We start from the raw sequence: 27,192 nt of genomic DNA, 5'->3' as shown, positions 1-27,192 counted from the left end.
CCCGGGGAGTGGTAGTCGTTTGTCAGGATCTGGCCGACACTTGCTTGATCCCCGGGTCGGGGCTGACATGTTCATCTGTCAAGCTTTGCACTTCTAGGCAGGACCGAAGCCTCTCTACAAATGGGCCAAACACAACCCAAATACAAAAAAATACATGTATGCCATTCTCGTCTCGTTTATTGGTTAACCGTTTGATTTATCGGAGGTTAAAATTACTGCAATTTCCTTTAAATACTAACAAGATTAAACTGGTTGCGTTTAGCTACTGCAATATACTTTGAGATCTGTGTGTGTAAGTAATGAGAAACTAAATATTGAAAGTGTTTGATTTGTGGGGTAGAAATTGTGGAGGTTCAGTTGATTTTCAATGGTTGAGATTTGGTTCTCAATGGCCTGGACTTAACTGTACAAAGGAATGGTGAGCTTGTGATATTACTAGATTTGGTGTAAATCCAGAAGAGTTTGAAAAGAAAATAAGTGCACATGTTAATCTAATTTTCAGAACATCAAATGTTGTGAACTCTGAGTAAATAATTTGTCGGGTACTTTCCGGGTTCACGGCCGATATAACTCAAGTGTTTGGACCGTAGAGCCTTATCCAGTACGGTCATGTAAGATAGCTTTAGGTCTGTGTGGGACTTCATTGTGGACTATTTGTTTTCATAAATCAAGACACCAAACTGAAAGTACATAAATTACTCAAGCGATAGCCTATAAGGCCGAAGACAAACCTAGTCCAGAGCCAAAGGACATGCGCATGCATTCTATACAAGAACAGGTTTAATCAAGTGATGTTGTGAGTTTAAACGTTAAGGAATAGATCATGGCGAAAGGTTTTGAAAGATTGCTTTGTGTCAGCATTAAGGCCACGGAAGATAAAAAAATATTGCTGCATGAAGGATTATTTTCAGTGCGGTCAATTATTGTTTGTTTGGTCCGGTAAAATAAGCAGGTTTTCTATTTGTTCTGTACTCGTGAAGATTGTCAAGATTTTAAAGGAATAGTTATCTTTTTTATATAATAGTAACTTGCAATGCTTGCTTCAAGAATCCCATGTACTTTTCTCTGTTCAACTATCTTCTGAGAAAAAATGTTGGAAGGCCTATTTTGAAAATATTTGTTTGCGAGAATATAAATTTGTTATGGTCTTTGGGATGATCTTTGCCGTGGAGACAAATCATTGTACGAAGTTATTTTGATGTTTTTATATTTATCGAAAACGAAACTTCTTCGATACATAGTATACTTGGTTTTTAGCAATATCCCGACGAGAGACGAAGAATAGGATTCACACATGATGGGAATCGAACCCGGGTCCTCGTCGGAGCGATACAACGCATTAATCTTTGACCAGAAAAAAAGGTTGTCTCTCAAATATTACATTCATATATTACATTCACTAGAACTCTAGTTAACGGTCTTCAAATCTTTCGACACTTTTCCACGCAAACCGAAGGGAAAAGGGAGGGGCATAAGGATTAACCCACACAGTGAAGACGCTTGTTGAGATTAGAAGATAATCCCTCTTCACATGCTCATTGACCCCCTAGCTGTGGGAGGTAAACCCCCAAACATGTTCACGCCACCCTTCCTGGGGGCGGGGGTAGCTGCAAACTGTCCGGGGTATGAGATATCGCCCACATTGATCTGTGTACGAATATGACTTTGTGTTATCGACGGTTGAGTCACTATGTATGATCAGCAACATGTTTTGCTTTATCGGACGCGTGTGGTGATGTATTTCAGGTATAGCATAGTATGGCAGCTCAATATGGGAGGAAATCCGAAAATCGCGCAGGTCGTTCTGACACATAATATCAAATTCCGGCCAAATTTTCATTTCATATCGTTCACGACGATTACCGCACATGAACGTATCGTTCACGATCAATAAAATATTGTTTACTTAAATGAGACTGTTGTTCATTTGTTTACGTTTTCAATTTCGTGCGGGTATTATGTAAGGTGCCCCGTGAAGATCCGGATAGAGAATCTTCAGCTACCCATGCTACCAAGAGGCGACTAACGGGATTGGGTGGTCAGGCTGACTTGGTTGATGCATGTCATCCTATCCATGGGCGGATACAGAGGGGAAGGGGGTGGGGGTGGGGTAGGGGGGTGCTCACCCCCCCCCCCCCCCCCCCCCCCCCCCTTTTTATTTCGAAAAATCTTTATTTCTGGATAAATTACCACCAAAGACAATAAATAGATCTTAATGGTGCACCCACCCCCCACCCACCCCTTTTCAAAAAAGCTGTATCCGCCCATGGTATCTCAATTGCGTGGATCGATGCTTATGATGTGAATCACTGGACTATCTTGTCCAGACTCGATTATTTGCAGACTGCCGTCATATAGCTGGAATGTTGCTGAGTGCGGCGTTAAACAACAAACAAACAAACGTCACAGCTTCCATTGGTTACCTGGACCACAGCGTGGTCCTCCAGATTCCACGTAGTCAGTGATGACATAAAACAAGAAAGTGTAAGGATTTATATTTTATTGAGACTTAGTATTTACAGAACTTTGTCCCTCCGCCTTGAGACAGGTATACGCTTAGAAAGTCCGTTCTAAAACCACCGAAACATGTATCACAGGAACGCTGGCGTCATACTCTATGGATCTGTACAGGTCAATAAGGAATCGGTAAGAACATAACGGTACTTTCAAATATGGGTAAATAGTGACGAACAAGCTTCTTTCCACTGCTCAATAATGCACTTTCTGCAAATCAAGTCCTACACGCTCAATTACCTACGCCAAAAGTATGAACTGTTCCAAACACATATGGTTCTGCAATGTACCACGAAATTATTCTCTCATGATCTTCCTGCGACAGAGGCCGTACATTGGACATTGAAAATCTACCAATTTCATGATACAAATAAGACACCTCTACCCCTCTGAAACGATGTCATAGAACGGGACTTTTGCATACATCAGTGACTTGAGTCATTGGAGTTTTCATGGATTACGGAACCGGACTAGAACGAATCGTCTTGACCATAATCACTGCCAATGAAACCTCATTAAGCCGGATGGGGCCTATATATGAAATCGTTTAGGCTAACAAACTAGAGTAACAAATCAGAGAACACAGAAATGCTTCTTTAACACTCTATAAACGTTCCGTAAATGTATTCGCCCATATTATCGAGGTATCTGGACTGTCGAGGTGTCCGTACTATAGATGTCCGGCTAACGGTGTGATCGAACCATCGACGTCCAGGCTCAAATGGTGTCTGGACTATCGACGTCCAGGCTAACAGGGTGTCCGGACTATCGAGGTCTGGCTAACGGGGTGACCGGACAATCGAGGTCCGACTAACAGGGTGTCCGGACTATCAACGTCCATGCTAACGGGGTGTCCTGACTATCAAGGTCTCGCTGACGGGTTGTATGGACTATCGACGTCCGGGCTAACAGGATGTCCGGACTATCGAGGGTCCAGGCTGAAGGGGTTTCGCTTTATATGAATTCTCATTAACCAGCCTCATCACACCAAAGCTCTTTCTCTACACTAGTATCTATGTTCAGGTCAGTCGGCATGATAATTCGATGCCGAGTAATTGAGGGTTCACTGTGAATGGGTTTTGTTGTGCGTAGCATTTGGTAGCAGGGGTAAGGAAAATGTGGATGGATGTCTTCAAAGTGGAATTCTTAAAACGTGGAATAAATAGTTGTCATGGTGACGATGATAATGATTAATATACACTCTACAAATAAATATACTAATGAATGTTTCTGAGGTATAGTTTCTGCATGACGTTAGTTTTTTGATACTTTGGACGGACAACCGTATGACTAATCGTGTGTTAATGCTGAATAATAATCATCATGAATGTATGATAAGTAGAAACGTGGCAATGTTTACTTCTTCCTACTCTCATTGATCAAAATGATACAAATTACTGAACCGACTATCAGCATGTTGTCCATTCAATTCATAATTAAACATAAATTTTAATAAATTGACAAAATCGACATTTGGAATCCCCTCGTTTCACAATTATTCCCAAATACATTAAAAAGGTAATACCTCATGCAAATAATAGGAACGCAGGTTATTATGAACTAATTGAATAACTCCACAGTCAGGCGACTGTGTACAGTCTAGATGACTGTGTAAAGGCTATCACAGCTAACAGAAATCAGATCAGTGGCCAGCCAGATCGTATTGGTAACGAACCAATATGTTGATGCTTTGTCAATAAGCTTTAGTTAATCAATACAAACCTACAATTGCGTATTTATTTCAAGGGACATAAGGCTATTAATAAACCTATATATGGATAGGAAAAACTGAGTTAGCCGGAAAGGAATATGAATACCTGGGCCGTATTTCCTCTGTAAAACAGTACGCTTCACGCCACAGTGGAAGTCGTGAGATCCATCATGGACACTGAGATTCGTTATGATCCGTTAAACATGGTCGATATTGTCCCGCTAATTACAAGATCACGTACAAAATAGAATGATAGTAATTACTCCTAAAACTATAGTGAAAACTATAAATATAAATATCAGGTAAATCTTCAGTATCAAAACATATCTAAAGTATTTACATATATAGATGTGGAGACCAACGCCGACTGAGATAAATTTGGAACTTTATCAAGATATAAGTTAAGTTTAATAACACCGAATATAAGCAAATATCGGAAAACTGGACTGGGGAAGTGGGTTTTATTATAGGTGAGGGGGCGGTGAGATTGGCCTTAGGACTGTATCATATTCTCTTCCCCACCCCCCACCCCCATTTATGACCTCCCCCAACTCCCAATCTCACGCCCAACCCCACCGCACCCCCTCTCCCTTCGTCCCTTCGCAAGAAAACTAAATTGATGAACAAATTAAATCATATTCATACATAGGTCACGAGAAACTGTGGATCATACATGTCAGTAAAATTGAATTATGCATTATATTTTGCAAATCTAAGCAGAAATTGATAATCTGTGAGACAAATAACAACTATGTACATTAATAACACTATACAAGGTACAAAGGTATGTGTCTAGTCATATGTAATATGGAAGCACTCAAATAAAGCCAGTATAAGCATGACTGGGGGATATTAAAGCATGTGAATTGGATACGTGTGTCTTATAATTGGCATATATTATTGGATTAGACGTGCTTGCATATATTTCTTGAATGTCCCACTGACCTCATAGTAAGCGGGTATATACAATACAATCCCGTTACCAGTGAAATCGTCCCGATGATAAAACTTTCAGATAAAAGACACCCACCGAGCGGTCATTTTAAGCTTGGCTGAACACAAAACGTAGTTACCGTTATCTTCCTATTTTTATCTTCGCTGTTTTTGTTGTTTTTTTCTAAACCAGACCTAACGCTGGTGTCGTGTGCAGAAAAGACATTCCTGACGTACGTTGGTCACGTGTTACTTTAGGTCTTCCAGCCTTCTTGTATCGCTCGGTGGCTTCCTTTAACGAATCAGGATTGTGACAACATCTCCTTGTCTATGTAACAGTATTGTCCGGAAACAACATATCCCGATTAACGGCATTTCACTTTCGGTGTCTTCTTAATGCAATTATAAGAAAATAATATTCTATATTTACACTGTGTCCACATACTGTCACATGAACAGTTTCGAATTGGATGTAACAGATATATGCCTGGAATTACGACATCCCACATTGCACTAAACGTCCGTCTGTCTGTGTGTCTTTCCGCCTTATCGGCTGCAGCAGGAGGTGCTTTTCTTCACCATCTTCATGTCCTGTAGCTGCATGCCCACGTTCTTCACCTCTATGTCCTCATTCGTGCGCAGTAATCTGGCAAAAATAGTTCCAGTATCAACCACAGTACATTGATATCAATAAACAATATAACGGAAAAAAATGTTGTTTTTATTTTTGTTTTTTACCCTCAGATGGAGGGAATTTGCCGTATGCGTACTCTGACGCAAATATGTAGCAAATCTCAACCAACGTGATAAAGTGGCGTGACAACGATGACGAGGGTGTTTGCATAGTGACGTGCCAACGATGACGAGGGTGTTCGCATAGAGACGTGACAACGATGACGAGGGTGTTTGCACAGTGACGTGACAACGATGACGAGGGTGTTCGCATAGAGACGTGACAACGATGACGGAGGTGTTTGCATAGTGACGTGACAACGATGACGAGGGTGTTTGCATAGGGACGTGACAACGATGACGAGGGTGTTTGCAGAAACAAAGTCAGCATCTCTTTCTAAATTTTTTTTATTTCGTATCACATGTCAAATTCAACACTGATTGAAGCGTACGCACAATCTCCAAAAGAACGTTGATTAGCGCCACTATTTCTACTCAAAGGAAGTTAACGCACACCCGATGTCATATGAATATAGTTAATCTGTCATGGCCGTTGAGTATTGCAACACACAGCCTTCAAACTGTATGTGTTCTTTTACTTGTTTGGGGTAGTACGTATAACCAGTGACGTTAGTATTGTTTGAAACAATAATTATACATATATCGACCATGAAAATCAATGGTAGATCGCTAACATTCCACACCAATGGGCACATTAATGTGACGCTAACGTGACGCGAATGTAACGCTAACTTAACACTAACGAAACGCTAGCGTAACGCAAACATAACACTAACGAAACACTAACGAAATGCTCCTCTTACCTAGTTAGTTCTATGACTGCCTCTTGTATATTTGATCCGTCCTTAGCACTTGTCTCGATAAACAATCCTTCATATTCCTGAAAATGGAAAAAAATACAATGACAATAGCAAGACATAAGCGCATGCACCGTCCACTCTTAAATCAGCTTCTTGGCTCAAAGCAGGATTATTAGTCAACAATTGGGCATCCCCTAATATGGCAGGACACCTAGATTTATTACCACTCCAATCTGTACTTGGACTGGAAAGTGGTGTTTTACTGTCTAGGTCTTATTGAAAACATCAATAATACATTTTATTATATCATTTTCTTATATTATATCATACATCATTTTTTTTTAAAATCAACGAATAATTAGTGACGTCACTAAATATTCATTGAAAGCAAGGATTGTTTTCTTATTATTATCTCTGACTATTATTAAAGAATTCATACAATACAGAATAAAGGTAAATAGTAAAAAACGACTCATGGAATCAGTTTTTATTGTGGACGAAATACAATTCGAATTCAACTCAAACTGACAACACATTCAGACAGGATCCTTGCAGTGTGTTTGGGAGTTACCTACCCTTGAGAGCCTTGACCCGTCTTCAAACCGGACAACTCGTCGGCCCTGTTGCTGCATCTCGTCCCTGATGTCAGTCTTGTTGGCACAGAACATGATAGGGATCTTCTTCATAGCGCCATCCTGAGATACCAGTAACCAAAAAGGAATCATGGTTTATCATGGAACTCTGTTAATAATTAGTTGCACATAGTGCAAGAACTACAGGGGGACTCTTAATCACTTTATTAATTATCAAACTTTATTTGAAATGTCATTATGTACACGGGACAACGGTCGCAGACCATGAGGCGCTGCAACTTGCTGTACAGAGTTGCCTCCCTTATCTGTGATAGGATCAGCTCGTCATGGGATCGGATGACACGCTGAATATGATCGTCGCTTGTCAGCACCATAGGCTTTTACGATGGTATCACCAAATGGTAAACGTTTACGGCTGGTACCTCTTGGGATTTCTTCCCACATGAGTGATTGAGGTGGTTTAAACGCCGCGTTTACAGTATTCCAGTTATACCACGGCGTGTCAGCTTAATCTTGGGGGGGGGGGGGGGGGGGGGGGGACAAGTGGTGCAGGTCGGTGAAACCCACGAGCACGGGCATGGTGCTGACAAACCAAGAAACATAATCGGGATGAGCCGGAAGAGATTATAACTTTCATGTACAGTTTAGTGCGATGGTTGCCCGAATGAGCACAGAAGCACACCGTCGGGTGGAGGATATGTTTTGAAATATCTCTGTAAGTTAATGTAAGAGAGTTTAGGGCCGACCATTTAATATTCGAAGTGAGCTATGATAATACAGTTCCTTCAAAACGGAACAAATCATTATGGATTATTGAAGTCCAAGTACCCACTCCGAATACCAAATGGCCGGTTCCTTTGTAGCACAGAGTTATGAAGCAGGAGAGAGGACAGGCCACATCTAGTATGACGGGGGTCAACTAACTTGTCTACAAACCTCCACAGCTTCCACCCAGTCGCGGACGTTGAGGAAGGAACGCTCGTAGGTGCAGTCGTACAGCAGCAGAACGCCGTCGGCACGCCGGAAGTAGGACTTGGCGATACTCCGAAACCTGGGGACAAAGGTCATACATTACATGAGTTGAGGTTCTACCATCAGAATGAGGACATGTGATTGGAGGGTTTTTATTGTCCTTGAAACTGACCATAATCTAAAGTAACTGACCTCTCCTGTCCAGCTGTGTCCCAGAGCTGAAGAGCGATGGTGCGGCCGTCAACTTCAATCACCTTGGTCTGAAAGTCCACACCTGTCACAACATACACCATAATGTAGACACTAAACATTTCAACATACACACTGTAGACACTAAACATTTCAACATACACACTGTAGACACTAAACATTTCAACATACACACTGTAGACACTAAACATTTCAACATACACACTGTAGACACTAAACATTTCAACATACACACTGTAGACACTAAACATTTCAACATACACACTGTAGACACTAAACATTTCAACATACACAATGTAGACACTAAAAGTTTCAACATACACAATGTAGACATTAAAAGTTTCAATATACACAATGTGGACACTACATATTTCAACATACACAATGTAGATACTAAACAATTTTTTTAACCATTGCTCACTTAACAGTTCACTGATTGCAAATGCAGTCAAGTTTGACATGGGTAAGTGACCCCTCTTCAACAGTATGTCAGTGTCACGGCGTGACAGCTTATTGAGAGAGACAAAAGATCAAAAGAAAAGGCCTTCGTTGACGTCTACCACTTACCGGGTCATAGCTCAGGCTAACCCGGGATTCGAACCCACGATCGACGGAACCAAAGGCTAAGAGACTCAACTCTCATTTTGTCACCTTAGACCACTGGGCCAACCGTGGTTATAGTTATCGTTCAAGCAGCTTGAGTGATGTTAACTTCAGTACAATAGATTGAACGTACCTAGTGTGGAGCTGAGGTTGTTGACGAACTTGCCCTTGCACAGCCTCATGATGAAGCTGGACTTGCCGACCGCAGCATCTCCGGCAAGGACGACCTTGTACATCCTCTCTGGTTCCTTCGATACCTTAACGCTTAGTACCTGTTGAAGAGACATTAGGGAGTCAGTTGGGTTTGACGCCGCTGGGACTGTAAGAGGGCGGCCATTTGATATTCGGGGGGGCTTCGGATTTTGTATCGAGATTTCAGATACAGCCACAAAAGAATCAATATATTTTTGTGGCAGGCAATTTCGGTTTGTTTGCAACAATCTGAAGCATAATGAATTTTTTCAAGAATCATTGGGGACTATTATTTTTCGATAAAATTACAGGCCCCCAGAATATTAAAACAAAGAATATAGGTTTCTGGCACGAATAGGGGACGTAACTCTGAACAGTGAATCCCGGCCTTGGAAAATGGGCCGCCTCTGTCCCCATTGAACAGACATGACATGTATCAGCTAGCGATGAGAGATATACACATGTCGACAAATATACGCAAAAGCAAAGTGAAAAATGGTTTTTCGTTAGTGTGACCACGACTCGTCCATTTTAAAAGTCCTATGCCGTATGAATAAACTTGAATGATCTTAATATTGAATTTTATATTGTATTTTATTTACAAAATGAATATGGTAGTTAACCTTCCTGGGCGACTGTTGTCATGGTTTTCTATCGAATTACCTGTTCGGGAGATGTCAGCATATGTCGTCTTGTGGATCCACGATTTCCTTTCGGAGATCGGTTATTTCCCGTGTCATTGGTCGGCAAAGATCGGAGACTGCCACGTGACCCTCGACTTCCGGAGGAGCTGAGGCGTTTACTCTGCATGGTCCTAAAGAGTTCGGCCTCTGACCTTTCCATGGCGGTCTCTGCATCTGTTTCCATCTCGTCGTGGGAGTCGAACTCCTGAAATAACATCAACATATCTAGAAAAACACAAGACACAAGATGTCCGACATGGACTGATAACTGTGCACGTGCATGGGAGCGTCCTGGGTCCAGATGCACAAAAAGACATTAGCACTATGACAGCACTATGGAAGTATAGGGGTTACGACAGTCGCAGCGCTGACGCCCCTTGTTTAACCGGGCTCAGGTCCTTAAATAATTACGAGGTCTCCATGGTCATGAGGTCACTTTTTAGTTGCTTTTATGTCTGTATTTCTGTTACTAGAAGTTCATTCAGTCCCAGACGAATTTTGCCGCTAAATTACAAAATTCTGCAGTATATTCTGAGGTAAAAACATAAATACTTCCCCCTAATCAATACAAATTCGTTTTCTTTAAAATGTTCAAACTCTTGTATTTCTGGTTAGATATAAACAGTCTATGTAGTCATAATACCACAAGCACGTTTAAAAGTGAGAATTTATTTCTTTCAAATTTCGTTTTATTGTAGGAATCATAGTTTGTGTGTACCAATCGCATGTTAGATGTTTGGATATCATCTGGCGATTTGTCGGCGATTCTGCGGTAAGCTACATCTTCTGCAAATCCTTCCGCGATCGCGGAATTGCAGAATTCGTCTGGTCCTGTACAATAGTTCTTTTATATTACAGCCTCACGGATAATTACAGCGTTCAGTGGAAATGAACAGGGATTATTCCGTGGGGATCATCTTTCAATCGCTCTCACTCACTCACTCACTCACTCACTCACTCACTCACTCACTCACTGATACGCTCTTCCAGTCGCTAGTTATTTTCCGATAAACCAATACATTATGTAGAAACCGGAAGATCTATTCTAATTTTCCAAACAAGTCTATTTACAACTTCAAAACAAACTAACAACTTTGGCAAACAAATAATTATTTATGCTTCACGGATATTTTGTCCGGACTGGAATTGTATTAAAATCATTCTGGTAACCATGACAACCTCATCAGCGGCGTCACTCACTCACCTCCTCCTCCAGCATATTGCCTGGCTTTAACCGCTTCGGCCGCCGGGGGAGTGAACGGGCATCGCTCTCGTAGCTCAGGCATTCCGACTCGGTGTCCGGCTCGTTGTAGTCCCGCATGGTGGAATGACCACTGTCTGAAAAGCCCACGACTGAAAATATATAACTGACCATATCTACAAGGTAGATGCTTTGATTGCAAGGATACAGTATCTTGCTGGAATATATACAATGAAACCCCGTTAATCCGGATGAGTGATGCATTGGCGTTAAGTCGTATGCAATGTTATATGATAATAAATACCCGAAGTAAGCAGTCAGGACTTCTGAAATAGTTCGTTGAAGGCATTAGTGCATTATGTATAGACGTTGCACAGAACGTGCCTTCGGAATGCGATTTTTCCAAATTAAAGGGTTTTATTTTGCTGAATGGATGTTATCATATATTTAGGTGTATGAGTATGCCCTGTTAACTTTAATTCAATATGCATAAAATAAACTGTTCACTATTTAAGTGATATATCTCCCTGGTTTCCTTGAGAACTAGATTCTTTCTTTATTTTCCATTCCCCACCGTCACATCAAAACTATCCCTGTAGCTACCAAGCGATCCTACACTTCACTGCTCCGTTTAGACAAAGCATTTCCTGGCATGGTATAGGTGTTACTAAGGGGTATAGGCCTATAGTTGTTGGTAGCCATAGACACTAAGAGTTTCAGATACACTAACTACTTTCCGGAGCCCCTTCCAACATCCCTACACCACTCCAACTCTACACGCCTACATTTACAGCACGCCCTCATTTACACCACGCCCGCAACATGCCAAAAGTTACTCCACGTCAAAGCCTACAGCTCGTCGACACCACGCCCACAACGTATACGTGTGAAGGCTGTCTTGCTTAGTATTCAGCTTACCCATTTCATCGTCTTCACAGCTCTCCAAGTGACGAAGTCGTCGTAAGGGCGACACCGACGACACCTGCATCATATTGAGTTCCGATTCACAGATCTCCTCGGCCAGCGAGGAGTTGACACTGGCAGTTCGGTGATATTGAGGGCTGAAAAGGGAGGTCACTCTCATTCGATCATTACAATCGGACAATGGCAGAATGGATGGTTGGTTTTGGTTGGTTTGTTGTTTAAAGCCGCACTCAGCAATATTCCAGCTATATGACGGCGGCCTGTAAATAATCGAGTCTGGACCAGACAATCCAGTGATTAATATCACGAGCATCGATTCACGCAATTGGGATCGATGACATGCATAAACTAAGTCAGCGAGCCTGACCACCCGATCCCGTTTGTCGCCTTTTACGACAAGCATAGTCACCTTTAACGGCAAGCATGGGTTGCTGAAGACCTATTCTACCCCGAATCTTCAGGGGTCCGAAGAGGTTTTTATGTTGTGATAGAAATTGAACAAGAAATCTTATGCGATGCATCATCAACACGGCGGCAACAAATGATCATGAATTTATTAAAATTAAAATTAAATTAACGATAAAATAATGACCCAAAAATGTTTACTCAACACAGTCAGGTTTGAAGTAGTATGATTTCAATGCATTCCTTATTTGCATCTTTCGTCATGTTTTGACTAACATGCGATTACCAGCCTTACATACTGTATTTGATAAACACGGACTGTAGTTGTAAATAGATTTGGCACCGTCTCCCTTCCATTATTGTGGTAAATCTTCCAACAAATGTTGGATTAAAAAACTAAAACTGAACCTTCTGTAAAATTACCAATAAATCCTATAAATATTTCGGAAAACTATTTACAAATAGACCAGCTACAAATAATTTAAGTCACTGGATTTTGATTTTGCAGAATAGAAACATCAAAATGATGAAAAGTTCATCCATGAGTGATTCCTTGGCCGTGTTCATAACGTCACAGGCTTGAGTGTGCCACGTTGAGCCGAGGAACGTTGCGCTTTGTAAGTCATCGATTATTAATGACTTAATCACAAGTCTAAAGCACGTCTCAAACTCACCCGGCGGTTTCGAAATAGTCGCTCATCACTGAGCCTTTCCTGGGGGGTCGGGGCGAAGTGCTGCGTCCACTGGCCGCAGACTAAAAAGACGAAACATGGAAATCATGTATCATTTTGGTCCATGAACAACAGTACATGGATATTATCATCATCATCATCATCATCATCATCATCATCATCATCATTATTATTATTTAGCTGAATACGTACATCATTGGACAGTGTTCGTTTATGGCACGTCAGTTTATTTTGAGACGTTTCCAGTGATTCTCGCAGGTTGTCGTTTGCGTCGAGAAGTTTCTGGTTGGTCTCGCTGAAACATGGAATATGCAAATTCATTATTATATGATAAATTGTTTTGAAAAATTTCAAAGTCTGATTTTAACACACCGAAGCATTCCATAGTTCTAAAATGAATTCTACCAATTGCGAATACCTGTGTTGCACGTTCCAAACATTGTTGACAAATTTAAATTTAATACCTAAATTTGGTTATCTAAATACAGTTCTCTGTATGACAGTTCTGACGTGACCCGCAATAAGTGTCCTCAGATCTTTGTTTGGCGGTGGCGAGCACTAAGATATCATTTTAATGAGATTGCACAAGCACATGTTTTCTTGTTGTGCCGAGAACATATATATTTATACACTGGTCATATCATCGGGCAAACGATGATGCAAAATAGATACATGTAACGCATGCAATAACCATCTTCAATCGCGTGTCATGACCATCATTCATGCATGTTTTATCTTATCGGCAAATGAATTTAATGCCATCTACATCAAGGTACCCGTTAAAATGGGGTTTTCGGCCAGATACACCAGATGTTGTTACTAGAGCTTAATAGCAAGGCAGACGTACTATCCTCATATGGATATATTTATTCTACCTTGCTTTATAAGATAGTCGTTTCTGATTGGTTACTGAATGAGTAATTGTTTCCCATGAACCCCGTTGGAAGATCAGGTATAAATTGCATATACCCGCTGGTAAATTCCGAGCTTCTAATGCGTGATTCAATGTATGATTTTAGTGTATCGAAACTGAACAGTTCAATGCACCATTCGTAACCTGCAAGAAGACTCGTCCCCCTATCGATGAATGTTATGTGCGAAAATACGACCAACCAATCACAATGCGCGTATGATTTCAAGTTCTTCGTCAAAGAATGCCTGAGAAATAATTTTCGATTTTACATATGACTTGCATCTAAAAATATACCCAGGACACAGTTAAATGTGTTCAATAAAATACTGTTTAATTCCGCTAGTCCCGATGTGCTTTAAATGACATCTGAAATATATATAATATATTGGGAAATATGTGTGAACCATTACGCAACGAGTTGACAATTGTTTCAGGTATGCCCGTTTGCGTCAAGATGAAACCCGGTCGCAAAAATGGCCATGATAGAGGCACGAGTCGCTATTTGGCTTGTCCCGGAATAACACGAGTTGGTCACGAATGGTAAATGCACATGCAAGGGCGATAACTCTGGATAGTTTATGCCATTTGTCCGCCGTCAAGATGCCCATTTAACGGGTACATGTTAGAGGGTTATATGGCATGCACCCTGTATGTCAGCCAATGTACCGGTGGACTTATACTAATTTACTTACTGTAATATGTGAAGTTGACGTGTGAGGTTGTCTTGTTCTCGAATGCAATCCATCACTGTCGTCCTCTCTCTGAAGCATAAAGTACATATGTGAAACTCATGTGATGTTTGTTTCTAACTATATGATGGCGATCTGTAACAAATCGAGTCTGGACCGGTCATTGACATCATGAGCATCGATCCACGCAACTGGGATACGATGACATGCATCAACAAAGTCAGCAAGCCTGACCAACTATCCCGTTAGTCGCCTATTACGACAAGCATGGGTTGCTGAAGGCCTTTTCTACCTCGGATGTTCACGGGTCATGTGATGTAGTTGTCATTACTACCATTATTACAATTAATTGATTTATCGTCATAATCATTATCATTTCTGTAGTGGTGGTAGTAGTTGTGGCGGAGGCCATAATTATATTTATTTATTCTTGTACAAATGACAGCACCACCATCATCAGCAGCATCTCTAGTATTAGAAGAGATCAAAACCATCATCGATCCTCACACTTCCAACTCCCGGCTCTTCTCGTGGAACTGCTGTTTGGTAGAGACCAGCTCCCCCTTGACCAGCGCCAGGTTTGTCTGCGTGTCTGTCAGCTCGCTCCTCAGTTGTCTGTTCTCCAGCTGATACTCCTCCACACGTGTCTTCAGACTGCACATGTACTCCTCCGTCTCCCGGCCAACCCTGTCGATACCCTCCTGTAATACAGCCATGGTGGGTTAGTCAGATGGGCTTGACGCCGGGTGTAAAGGGGTACTATGCTCATCTCATTGGCAGACCTAGCACAATCAGTGGATTCAAGTCGTTCAAGCACTTCTTTGGTTTCCTTCTAACAACATATTTATGCTGTATTTACAGATAATGATTACCCTAACAAACCAGAGAGAACGTCCCAGTTCCACACATGGCACTTCTTACACAGTCCAGACCTAGACTGAATATTGGCTCCAGAACGTAGAACATAATATTTTAGTTTTATCACGGCGCGCCAGCTAAATGTGGGAGGAACGCACAAATTGGCGCAAATCTAGACCATTCCTACTTCGGTGAAATCTACGAGCACATGTTTAGTGCTGACTAACCCGGGCTTATAGTCAGGGCAAATTCGAATCTGTGACTCGAACCGAGATCATCGGATCCCATCATGGCTAAGGGAAGTAACTACATGAAAATTGTGAAAATGTTTCTGCGGAACAAAAGGCTCCTGTAACCCTTTGTTTTACTTCCATATGCACGGGGTTAGTAAATTCCTTGGAAAGGATAGAGTTGAGTGTACTTACGCTCTGCATCCTCTTGAGATTCTGCTGCAGCATGGCTATCTCAGCATCCATCAGCTGCTTCATCTCTGCCTTCTCCTGGTCGGATCTCTCCATCTCCTGTCAGGGAAGAACGGACTTTTAGGTAAAGCAACATATTACAGCGGTGCAAGGAGCTTCAAGGGGTACATTGAGTGTTAATGAAGCATTATTTCTGGAAGATTCCAGTTCTTATAATATAAAAAGTAACCTCGGTATAGAAATGGGTTTAGTAGGTCCAGACTTGAATATTTTGAGAATTCCATGAGCTCATTAATTTATGCCAGCAATTGAAGTCAGCGTTGCAAGTGACTGTTTTAAAGCTTAGGCTCACTTGTGTCCCTTCGTGCAGTGAGACAGGGTGTGATCAGGGGTTACTGGTTCGAGCCCATCCCACCCTAAGTAACATACTTGCAGTGACAGCCTGATGAATTATCTGCCTAATGGTCAATGGTGTGGGTACATTTCAATAGGGGCGGTCGGGTAGCCTAGTGGTTAAAGCGTTCGCCCGTCACGCCGAAGACCCGGGTTCGATTCTCGACATGGGTATAATAAGTGAAGCCCATTTCTGGTGTCCCCCGCCGTGATATTGCTGGAATATTGCTCAAAACGGTGTAAAACCATACTCACTCAATTACATTTCAATAAAACGTTCATGAATACATCGAGCTATATGTAATAATATTTTTATTTCATAACAAAAAGCAACAAAATCAAAAAGTAACTGTCCATGCGAGATGGTTTAATCCTGAAAGATTTAAATGGCAATGCATTTGTGTGTAACCCAGATGTAAGATATTAGTTTGAAGAGATGTTTAAATGCAGTAACGGTTTGACATATGATCATCATGTATTTCAAAATTTGTGCATACATGTACACTTTAATATCCAAATGCGTCTATATATGCATCAGAGTTTAATCAAACACTCAAACTACATATGATATTTATTCTAATTGATTCCATTAGCCGTACGCCAGGTCCAAACACAGCTGACATATGTACAAATATATAATGTCAGCTCCACATTCCTTATCAACTAACAAAACAGGTTTATAGATTGATAAGGTGTGAGCTGCATTCTTGCGATAGAAATCTATACAAGTGGCGAGTTTTCCGTTGAAACTGACACGATTCCGTAACAGCTGGCGCTGCTGCGTGAGTCACCATCACTCAGGTACAGCCAGGTATACCATCCCTATCAGGCGGCGCTTTGATGTCTTGGTGGCGGCACTTTGATGTGTTAAACTCGATTGTATATGCATTGTTTTCCGTCATATGTTCAGACAAAGTAATTACAGTGTGTCTACGTTTGCACAGGGCATCTCCACTGGGAAAATGTTTGACAATTATTATTTGTTTTCAACCTGTTATTGGGTGGAGCATCCACACTATGGCAGGGGCTCTATCTGGCGCACCAAGCTCGCATTTGTTTCATTGCAAAAGAAAATTAAAACAAATCTGTGATGAAAATTGTAAAATTGTATATGACTTTTTTTATAAAGTTCGATCATTGTGCTTTTATTCTGTGACAAAATGTGCGACAAAACGTATTTTTGAATTTTTCATTTCTATAACGCACTTCATTGTCTTTTTTCGAGAAGTTTGAAAAGTCGATCTTTTCTTGTATTTAATTTAGCCACAACCCTGTACTGTTTGTACATTCTAAATCATAACAGCTTGTAATCATTTGAATACTTTTGATAAAATCCATGACAATTTTTAGATGTTGATGTCCTTCCATGTGATTTTATACTAATGTATATCAGCGATCTCAGTGACTGAAGAAACTAACCATTTAGAGTAATTATTACCCGAGTGTGTTTCCGTATGGTAAATGTCATATACAAGCAATAAAAAATGTATTGTATAATGCGAGCTTATTCTTTATTCCTGATAGATGATATCAAGGCTACGGAAACAACAAGAATAATAATCTCTACATCATATAACATCTTTTTAAAAATAATTGATGTTGAAGATGTAAATTCACTCAAACAAGTAGCTATATTTCTAAAGCTACTTCTTTGATAGAAATTACATTTTATGATTCTCGTATGAATATAAATGTTTGAGTGAACCGCCCAATGTGTTATTGTCAAATGACTTACAGCCATGTTTCGTCGACAAGCCGTAACTAAGCATATTGGGAACGTTAGTCAATAGTTTATTGAGAAAGAAGGCATCGCATTGATAATTGCAGCTTGAAAGTAGTTCCTCATTTGCATATTTATCGGATCATGATAGCAAGTTTATCGGCTTGGTTTACTGTATCGGTAACACAAGCCTTTATATGATGTAATTATTTATTAAAATATTAATAGAAGCTTATGTCTATGGAACTTACGACTATGTTCTTTATCTCATGTAATTATAAGGACAAAGTATTTTCACAAAACAAATTTGAACGTGTAACACAGAGAGGAGTGACCTGAAACTATCCTTCGAGAAATTCCTCGAGGTAGATTTCAGTATCGATCTGATATGACAAAAACACCGACAGACTACTATCTGCTGAAATCTGCTGACCAGCTTTCGGATATACTAAATGATCTTATAGAATCCTGACATTGTTGGACTCCATGTTTAATTCCTATTATGTCTAACATGGTCTATTGTCCCTGTGGTGCCATGTGCCTAGTGCACTGGCTATGTCGAGTGACCAGCGTTGTGTAGGCGTTGTGGCCTACTTTAAAGGGCTTCGCCAGGGCAAAATGGCAGCCTAGGCATGTTCAATTCAGCGATTCAAACATTTATTTTTGTGTGTTTTATACATAATATTATGTATGGCCAGTGAACGAAGTTTTGTATTTTGCAAATCCTGAGGTCAAAGTATCCGTTTCAATCCCTTTGGGAACAGATTAATCATTTCAACTCCTTCCTTCTGGCTCTTAAATTTTTATATTAAAGTCTATATTCTGGTTCCTACATGTACTCATTAAACTGTAAATTCATAAAAAGGCGAAATTTATTTTTAGAAATACCTTTCGCAGTCCTCTTTATATGGGGTGTTTTTTCGATTTTTTGTCTGTATTATACATATATTATGTAGGGCCAGTGAACGAAGTTTTATATTTTGCAAATCCTGAGGTCAAATTATCTGTTTCAGATCTTTGGGAACAGATTAATCATTTCAACTCCTTCCTTCTGGCTCTTAAATTTTTATATTAAAGTCTATATTCTGGTTCCTACATGTACTCATTAAACTGTATATTCATAAAAAAGGCGAAATTTTATTTTTAGAAATGCCTTTCGCAGTCTTCTTTATATGGGGTGTTTTTTCGATTTTAGCTATAAACAATATGTATAATTTAACAGTATACATTGTTTCTAGTAAATAATGCCTTTAGTTAGATCAACATTGAGCCGTGATTACAAATAATATATACCGCATTCTTCTCTTATTCTAAGTTTGTGATCCTGTCTAAACGTACAATCACTTTTATGTCCAACCAGTCTGTTCATTAAAAATAAATCGACCAAAATATTAGGTATATATTTACTCTTCGTTGTTGTTGCGATTATATACCAAAATACCTATTCAATAATTACATAATTCGATATCATTCATTCGTTTCAGATGTATATTGCTGCCCTTTCGTTATATTTAGTTTACAGTATCAGTCGTTTGATACATTTTCGTTTTATAGGAATAAATGCACTAGCTCAGTGCTGTAAGTCAGATTATATAATTAATTGAATGTCGTTCCAGGTGATGGTGCTCTTACAGCCGGAACTTGTTATTAACTGAGACCTTGTGTATTTTTCACAAGTACAGAAATTTCATTCCTGGACGCCTATTAGCCTTATAGCTCGAATGACACAATGTCGAAGTGTTGCAAGTTGAAAAATAATTAATTTGTCCTTGCGTCGACACTTGAAAGTATTGACATATGTAAATATAGGTAACATGTTAGTTTAGAATATTGTCAGCCTTGACTTTCAAAATTATATTAATCATAATGGTCTCGTCAGGCAACAATAACAATCGCCATAGTTATCGATCCATATTGATTTGTCTCGGTTGTCGCGAAATGTGCAATGTAGTCTGTATTGAACATATCATAATATGTTATTACAACGAACTGCTGCAGTTTTAATGTACACGTATATGTCTATTCATCACATGTTCTCAGCATTAAATGTAGAAATTAAGTTGATGATCTGTGTATTAGGTTGCTTGAATACCGTGATAATGGCTAACTTATACGAAAATGCTTTTTACTTCACGGAACACAGACAAATAACGAAAATAGGGCGTCTTTATAACGCTAAGTTAGAACATTGTTAGACTTGACTTCCATAATAATATTAATCATGGTGTCTTTTCGGGTATTAATAATAACCAAACTTATCGACCCATACAATAATCAGGTCGATGATCTGTTTATTATGTTTATCAGAAAATGTTTTTAACTCCACGGAACAAAAACATGTAACAAATATAGGTCATTGATAATCTTCATAACATACCGATACTGATTATGCTAATTGTGCCTCTGTCACATATGGCGTGAAAGGGACAAACACGTGATGTAAATAGACAACAGGAGGTGGAAAATCAACATTAATTGTAATTCAAACCCGTAGGCAGAAATAACTGATATACCATATTCAGCCATCGCGGATCACGTTGGTAAATTAAATCCTGAACTATGAGCAAGGTTGACACTGTATCAATCTCATAGCAATTCGTCTCGCGGGTGTGTGCATGCTTATATACAGATACATTTATGTTGAAATGGCAGGTCATATTTTGCTTGGGATAAGGTGATATTTACTTTAATGTAAACTCGCTGGCGATTTTGACGCGACAGACTCGCGATCCGGTCGCGACCACGGTCACGACTGGCTTAGCCATGGTCGCAAGGGACAGAAGTATGTCTTCTGGTTAAGGCCATCAGTTCGACATCAATGGAATACATTCACTATCGGTTTCCAGATTACATATATATTTAGTGACATCTACTATGACATTTGTAGCGGATTCGTCACGAGGTTAGTTAGTGAGCATCCTTACCGCCTTTTTGACGCGTTCTTCCACTTTCTGTGTGTGGACATCCATCTCGTCCTCGAGACTCCGCAGGTGGCGCTCGTGCTGTTCCTTCTCCCTGCAGATATAAACAGACACTATTAGATACAAAAATATAATAACAGACATTAACATATCAACAGACACGTGCAGACATCAACATACACTAATATATATCAACAGACACAGATATCAACAGACACGTAAGAATATCAACATACACTAACAGATACTTTGCAGAAAATGTATTCATACATATCGCAGAGTTCCCTAATTCTGGGAACACCCATGTGAGGCTTGGGCCGATCTTTCTTTGTTGGTCGATTGCACATATCTACAAACTCTGTAAAGTGCATTCAATAGAAGAATCGGAATAACCTCGTGTGGCTTCTTGAAGTCATGCATAACCTTTAAACTGACTATACTTCAAAAACCGCGTTTGAGAAGAGAAACTATCAACAGCAGTGAACAAAGCGTCTGTCTACCTCATCTTCACAGTGAAGTTTTTGGCCCTGAACATTATTTCGTAAGCCACGTTGTCCTTGACACTTGACAAAATCTCTCTCTTAGAGCATACTGTCCTGCATATTCGTTGTTCAAAGCATATTGTCATACATATTTGACAACACCAACAAATCTTAAAACGGATTGTCCAAAACATTTAACGACATCAGTATCTCTTGGAGTGTAAATCCCTGCGCATTTGACAACTTCTTCATCGTTCAAAGTAGATTGTCATGGTTATTTTAACATACACACCACTGAAGCACAGTGAGGGTTACCCTCTGTATCCATGGCAACATGACGCTCACCTCTTGAAGGTCTTCTCCAGCCTGTCATTCTCCTGCTGGTATACCCGGATGTCCTTGATGACCCCCAGGATGATGTTCTCGAACTGAGTCAGCAACTCCGGGTTCTCGCTGGCGTGCAGCGTCTGGTACAACTCGATCACCTGCTCCTGGCTGAATATACAACACACGATATAGGATACAACACAGGATATAGGATACAACATACAGGCTACAACATAGAGGATAAAGGATACAACATAGAGGATATAGGATACATCATACAGGATACAATATACAGAAAATAGGATACAACACAGGATATAGGATAGAACATACAGGATACAACATAGGATATAGGATAAAGCATACAGGATACAACATAGAGGATATAGGATACAACATGGGATAAAGGATACAACATAGCGGGTATAGGATACAACAAAGAGGATATAGGATACAACACAGGATTAAGGTTACAACATACAGGATACAACATAGGATATAGGATAAAACATACAGGATACAACATAGAGGATATAGGATACAACACAGAGGGTACAAAAAAAGAGAATATTGGATACAACATAGAGGATATATGACACAACATTCAAATTATAGGATACAACATACAGGACATAGGCTGCAACATAGGACAAAGGATACAAAATACAGGATACAATATATAGGATATACAACATAGGGGATATGGGATACAATATACAGTATACGGGTACGAGACACAGGTTGCAACATACGGGATGCATCAAAGAGCATACGCGACACATCCTACGGGTTTCATCATACGGGATATGGGATATCGGTTGCAAAATAATATTGATTCCTGAACACACATATCACTGTCATCTCTGGCAGATAGTTTGAATGCATTGTGAATGTGATACATAAATATCATGGATATCAAATTTGAGTCGCGTTATAAGTTACACTGCGTATATATGAATATTTGAGCACGCTTCCCTGAATACATTTGTAGTTACTAGAAACACGTTTGTATTGGCCGGAGTGTTGAGGTCAAATTACAGTCAGCTGACCACTACGGTGGGACACGGACAAAGAGTAATGTCTATTGTATACGCGAGATGTGTTTGAACATATAGAATATTAAACTCGCTCCCGTGTGAAACCAATTTTATTAAACGAGTAGCTGGTATCTGACCAGTCCTATTCACTGGTTTCATTCACTGGTATTACACGGAGCAAGTTTAGTGTTTGACATCACTGCACTGGAATGTGAAGCTACGCCAGCGAAACAATGCCCTATGACGTCATCCTGGCAACAGGGTTGCTGGGGTCATCGAGTGTGCATAAGCTCCTCTCGGTGATCTATCATCTTCACATGCCATGTCATTGAATAAGCCCCGCGATGTTGAGAGATTTCAAGATCTGTTGTGAATCTAGTTCCGGCAGTATGTAAGCATTGGATTTGGTATTAAACACTGTGTAATACAAGCTTATTGTTATTAAACAGTGGTGCCTTCAACGGACGAGTAAAAACATGCTTTCAATGGGTTGCTTGAATACCGTGTGCACTCTTAGTGAAATGTATACAATTGATTGTTTATTGACATATCAATGTACATTATATCTCTTATGTATATTTATCGTGGGAGGGACTATCCATTTGATAACTACGTTTGTTGTTGTTGTTGTCATCAACAACAAATTCAATACCAGTCCACCATGACGTTGCTTACAACTTCTTCCGTTCCTGACGTCACTAGGACACGGTTACGTAGGCGATAGATAGTGGCTATACATGTACGTCGGTATTCAACACCTGTTGCATTTGACACAGGTAACTATAGCAACATGGCGTGATACGTTATTGATCGTAATATCATCTTTCACTGGAGTTATCGCCCTTTGTGGTGTGAGAATTTGAATCTGTTATCGGGACTTATTCGAGTGTGTGCGATATGGGTCAAAAATGATTGTGTATTGACAGAACTTGTTGGTCCTTTGAAGCCGAAAGAGTAAATAAGTTAATTTATTCTTACTTGCCAGAAAATTAATAAATAAACAAAGCGTAATATGCCATCAGAACAGTACAAGTGTTATAGACACCTTAACCATGTTTGCTAGCATGTTCGTATATTTTGTTACTGTTTTCTTTTGTTACAATAGTAAATAAAAAGGTAAATTCCCAGCTGAATATTATGTACATGCATATATAACGTTTGCACAAAGTGTTCATATGTTACACTGTACTTCAGTATATCATGGATAGACGCGAGGGCTTGGGTCATATTCAATATGGACCTACTAAACCACATTTTGCTTAATATTCGTTAACTGTATTACATTGTGATGTGGTGGTGTAACCTTGTGGTTAAAGGGGGTCGATTCCTCTCATTATAATTCTTTAGTCTTCAGTAAGGATGTGGCTGTATTAGTTCTTAAGGCGACGACAACCATGCTCAATTAGATGCTAAGTACACATCATTAAACCGACATTAAACATGTCCGTATCCCCATATAAACTAGATACACTAGTCTTGGCCTGATGGGCAGCCCCACCAACGGAATCGGGTTCTGAGTATCGTTGTACAAAACAACCGTAGCGCTACAACTGTCGCAAGTCTATGTTAAGGTATGGGAGCTACGATCACCTTAGCGCTAAGGTTATCTTGTACAACGGTACCCTGGACTTCAAAAGGACACCAGTCCCTCTTTAAGGACATGTATCCATTAGAGACCAAAAAAGTAATATTCTGGAAAGAGGGGACGGTGTTTTTTTTGTATGTTCTACGCTGCAGGACATTTTTCACTCTCTGTCAGGTGGGGCCAAACAAGTATTGTCGACCCCACACCTATTGTTTCCGAGTGTCCAGCATGTTCAGTGAACGATATATTTTGGGGGTGTAAAACATGAGGACAAAGTATTTCTGCCATAATTTTAGTAATAAATTATTTTTTTTCAAATCACCGGTCCTTGAAGTCGGGCAGTGATGAAACATAGCCTCGATATGGTATAAACAGAGAAACAGTAAACCAAACACAAACTTACGTCGAATTGTAGAAGTATTCATAAACCCATCTATTTGCTCAACGTCATTTTGGGTTTCAAAGATGTAAAGAATTCTTAAAGATCAGTTTATTTAATAGTACCGAGAAAATATTTTATCAGGTTTAAAACGTGTATAATAACAAAACTATAACCAAACTTAGAAATTTCCTATTTCTTCCCCAAAAATATATTTACTGATTTTAAAAGTACATCAAATCAATATTTGCCCATTGTAACTGAGAGAAGACTGTGTCTGTACTCTATGATATTTATCTGCTATCGGAGACGAGTTTGTCTTTCTTTTTTATGTGAAGCTCTTCTCCAACAACGACTTCTTTATATCACAAAGAATTGTTATATATCTGGCCAAAAATGTGTAAATTACATAAAACATTATTACCTAAACATATATCCACATTGGAAAATCTGTCCAGATTCATTGTACATATGAATATACATGTATTGTTACGTTAAAATGTCTAAATCACATTAGTATGTTGTCTCTTGATCCATATTGAATCTATTAGATAGATAGATCGTTTTATGTTAATCCTATCTCTTTCAGTCACTGGGGGATGAAATAGATCATAAAAATGTTAGAAATTCGTTATTATTAAACAATGCATGGAAAAATAATTGTAAAATGGCTGAAATATTTTGGCGTGTTGTAAATTGCCAAAGTGAAAAGTGTCATTTTGCATATTATCTGTTACATATATATATATATATATATATACTATTGTACCATCGTTGGTGGATTTTCGGAGAAATATGCTGAACTGTTACAGAGCTTAACTGAATTGACGTTTTTACAAGGTCTAATACTGCACACGCACAGTCCCGTGGTTCGCACCTGGGTTCAACCATATGCATGTTTACATAGTGACACACGCAGGCTTCTCGCCCATCTGACAAACATCCTCATCTCTGCACGCTGCCAGCCACGTTGATGCTCGGTAAATGTCAGTGAATACGTACAGGGAGTACACACATAGGGAGGAACAGCTGACTTCCCTCGTACAGAAGTCCGTGCATATATTACTCGTACATGAAAGGTAGCTGATAATATGTGAGGGAGGTCTCGAGTACATTACATCGCCATTTTAATCTATTGTATTATGATAGTCCTTCCTTTCTACGACCTTTGTCAGGGGGCATTTCTTAAAGACCTATTTTACCTTTGATTCGGCCAGTGCGGCTTTTCTTTGAAAGTTTCAACATTCTTTGACAGTGAAAGGTTGGATTTAGATGTTGTAAGGCAATTAACACTAAGCTTTGGGCGCCGTTTCGCACGTTTCATAACACTGAATGTGACCTAGTGAAAGAACCATTAAGAAGCACAATGGGGCTAACTTGTTAATCCCGCCATTAACATTGTGACACAGCGAGCAAAACCACAATAGCCTGTTCGTGTCAGTCAGAGCACGAGGCCTGGCGGGATGTTTATATATTTTTATAAATGGTTCTCATTATGTCCTGGGTCGTCATGCATCCTCAACGATATTTTTAGGTCGACCAGTGCGATTTTTGGTTTTGTACGATTCAAAAATCCGGTTTTAATTCTATTTCTGGCCATGTTGATATCGTCCTAAATTTAACGCTTACCTTTCTTTGACCTTACTATGTTTGTTTGTTTGTTGTTTAATGCCGCACTCAGCAATATTCCTGCTGTATAACGGCGGTTTGTAAATAATCGAGTCTGGACCAGACAATCCAGTGATTGACATCATACGCATCGATCCACGCATTTGGGATCGATGTCATGCATCAACTATGTCAGCGAGTCTGACCACCCGATCCCGTTAGTCATGGTTGATTTAATTGCCTGCCTAGAATGAATGGGGGGTGAACCTTGTGATTTTGAAAATAAGCTTCTGTTCAAAATGTTATCATTCTTATTATTTGGTTTTCAATGCCGTTATGAGCATATTGAAGTTCTGCCATCCGCTGCACATACAACATAGTCGCATTAATGTGGGTGCACGTATCGTGCAGTTGCATTAATGTGGGTAACACATATTGTACAGACGCATTAATGTGGGTGCAACCGTTGCACGTATCGTGCAGTCGCATTAATGTGGGTTATACATATTGTACAGACGCATTAATATGGGTGCAACCGTTGCACGTATCGTGCAGTCGCATTAATGTGGGTTACACATATCGTACAGACGCATTAATGTGGGTGCAACCGTTGCACGTATCGTGTGGGCTTACAGATATTGTACAGACGCATTAATGTGGGTGCACCCGAATTGACACAGTTTGTAGACATGAACTTAAAAGTGGAAATCCACGGTCTTAGGTATGGTGCTG

General features: G+C 39.8%; 1 protein-coding gene across 7 annotated transcripts in view; it reads right to left on the bottom strand.

Moving 5' to 3' along the window:
* Positions 1 to 2,485: 2,485 nt before the first annotated feature.
* The window catches only part of LOC124146934 (ras and EF-hand domain-containing protein-like), a 64,616-nt gene continuing 39,909 nt past the window's right edge, over positions 2,486 to 27,192 (bottom strand). For 4 of the 7 annotated variants that reach the window (XM_046517504.2, XM_046517505.2, XM_046517503.2 and 1 more), the window contains 16 exons: positions 21,870 to 22,019; positions 21,046 to 21,136; positions 16,012 to 16,107; positions 15,236 to 15,429; positions 14,732 to 14,800; positions 13,319 to 13,421; positions 13,109 to 13,188; positions 12,024 to 12,166; positions 11,109 to 11,257; positions 9,885 to 10,109; positions 9,163 to 9,301; positions 8,409 to 8,490; positions 8,169 to 8,295; positions 7,227 to 7,346; positions 6,655 to 6,731; positions 2,486 to 5,804 (listed from right to left, as the gene is read on the bottom strand). In XM_046517504.2, coding sequence (XP_046373460.2) covers positions 5,705 to 5,804; positions 6,655 to 6,731; positions 7,227 to 7,346; positions 8,169 to 8,295; positions 8,409 to 8,490; positions 9,163 to 9,301; positions 9,885 to 10,109; positions 11,109 to 11,257; positions 12,024 to 12,166; positions 13,109 to 13,188; positions 13,319 to 13,421; positions 14,732 to 14,800; positions 15,236 to 15,429; positions 16,012 to 16,107; positions 21,046 to 21,136; positions 21,870 to 22,019 — 1,945 coding nt within the window. In that variant the 3' untranslated portion in view covers positions 2,486 to 5,704. Of the gene's footprint in view, positions 5,805 to 6,654; positions 6,732 to 7,226; positions 7,356 to 8,168; positions 8,296 to 8,408; positions 8,491 to 9,162; positions 9,302 to 9,884; positions 10,110 to 11,108; positions 11,258 to 12,023; positions 12,167 to 13,108; positions 13,189 to 13,318; positions 13,422 to 14,731; positions 14,801 to 15,235; positions 15,430 to 16,011; positions 16,108 to 21,045; positions 21,137 to 21,869; positions 22,020 to 27,192 lie in introns of all 7 variants that reach the window. The other 3 variants (XM_046517507.2, XM_046517510.2, XM_046517509.2) reach the window with 3 other exon arrangements.

Source organism: Haliotis rufescens, unplaced genomic scaffold, assembly GCF_023055435.1.
Source record: "Haliotis rufescens isolate VD_foot unplaced genomic scaffold, xgHalRufe1.0.p SCAF_6, whole genome shotgun sequence".
NCBI classification, from domain to species: Eukaryota; Metazoa; Mollusca; class Gastropoda; order Lepetellida; family Haliotidae; genus Haliotis; species Haliotis rufescens.
Note: the sequence above shows the minus strand (reverse complement) of the source record. Positions and strands in the feature narration are given on the sequence as shown.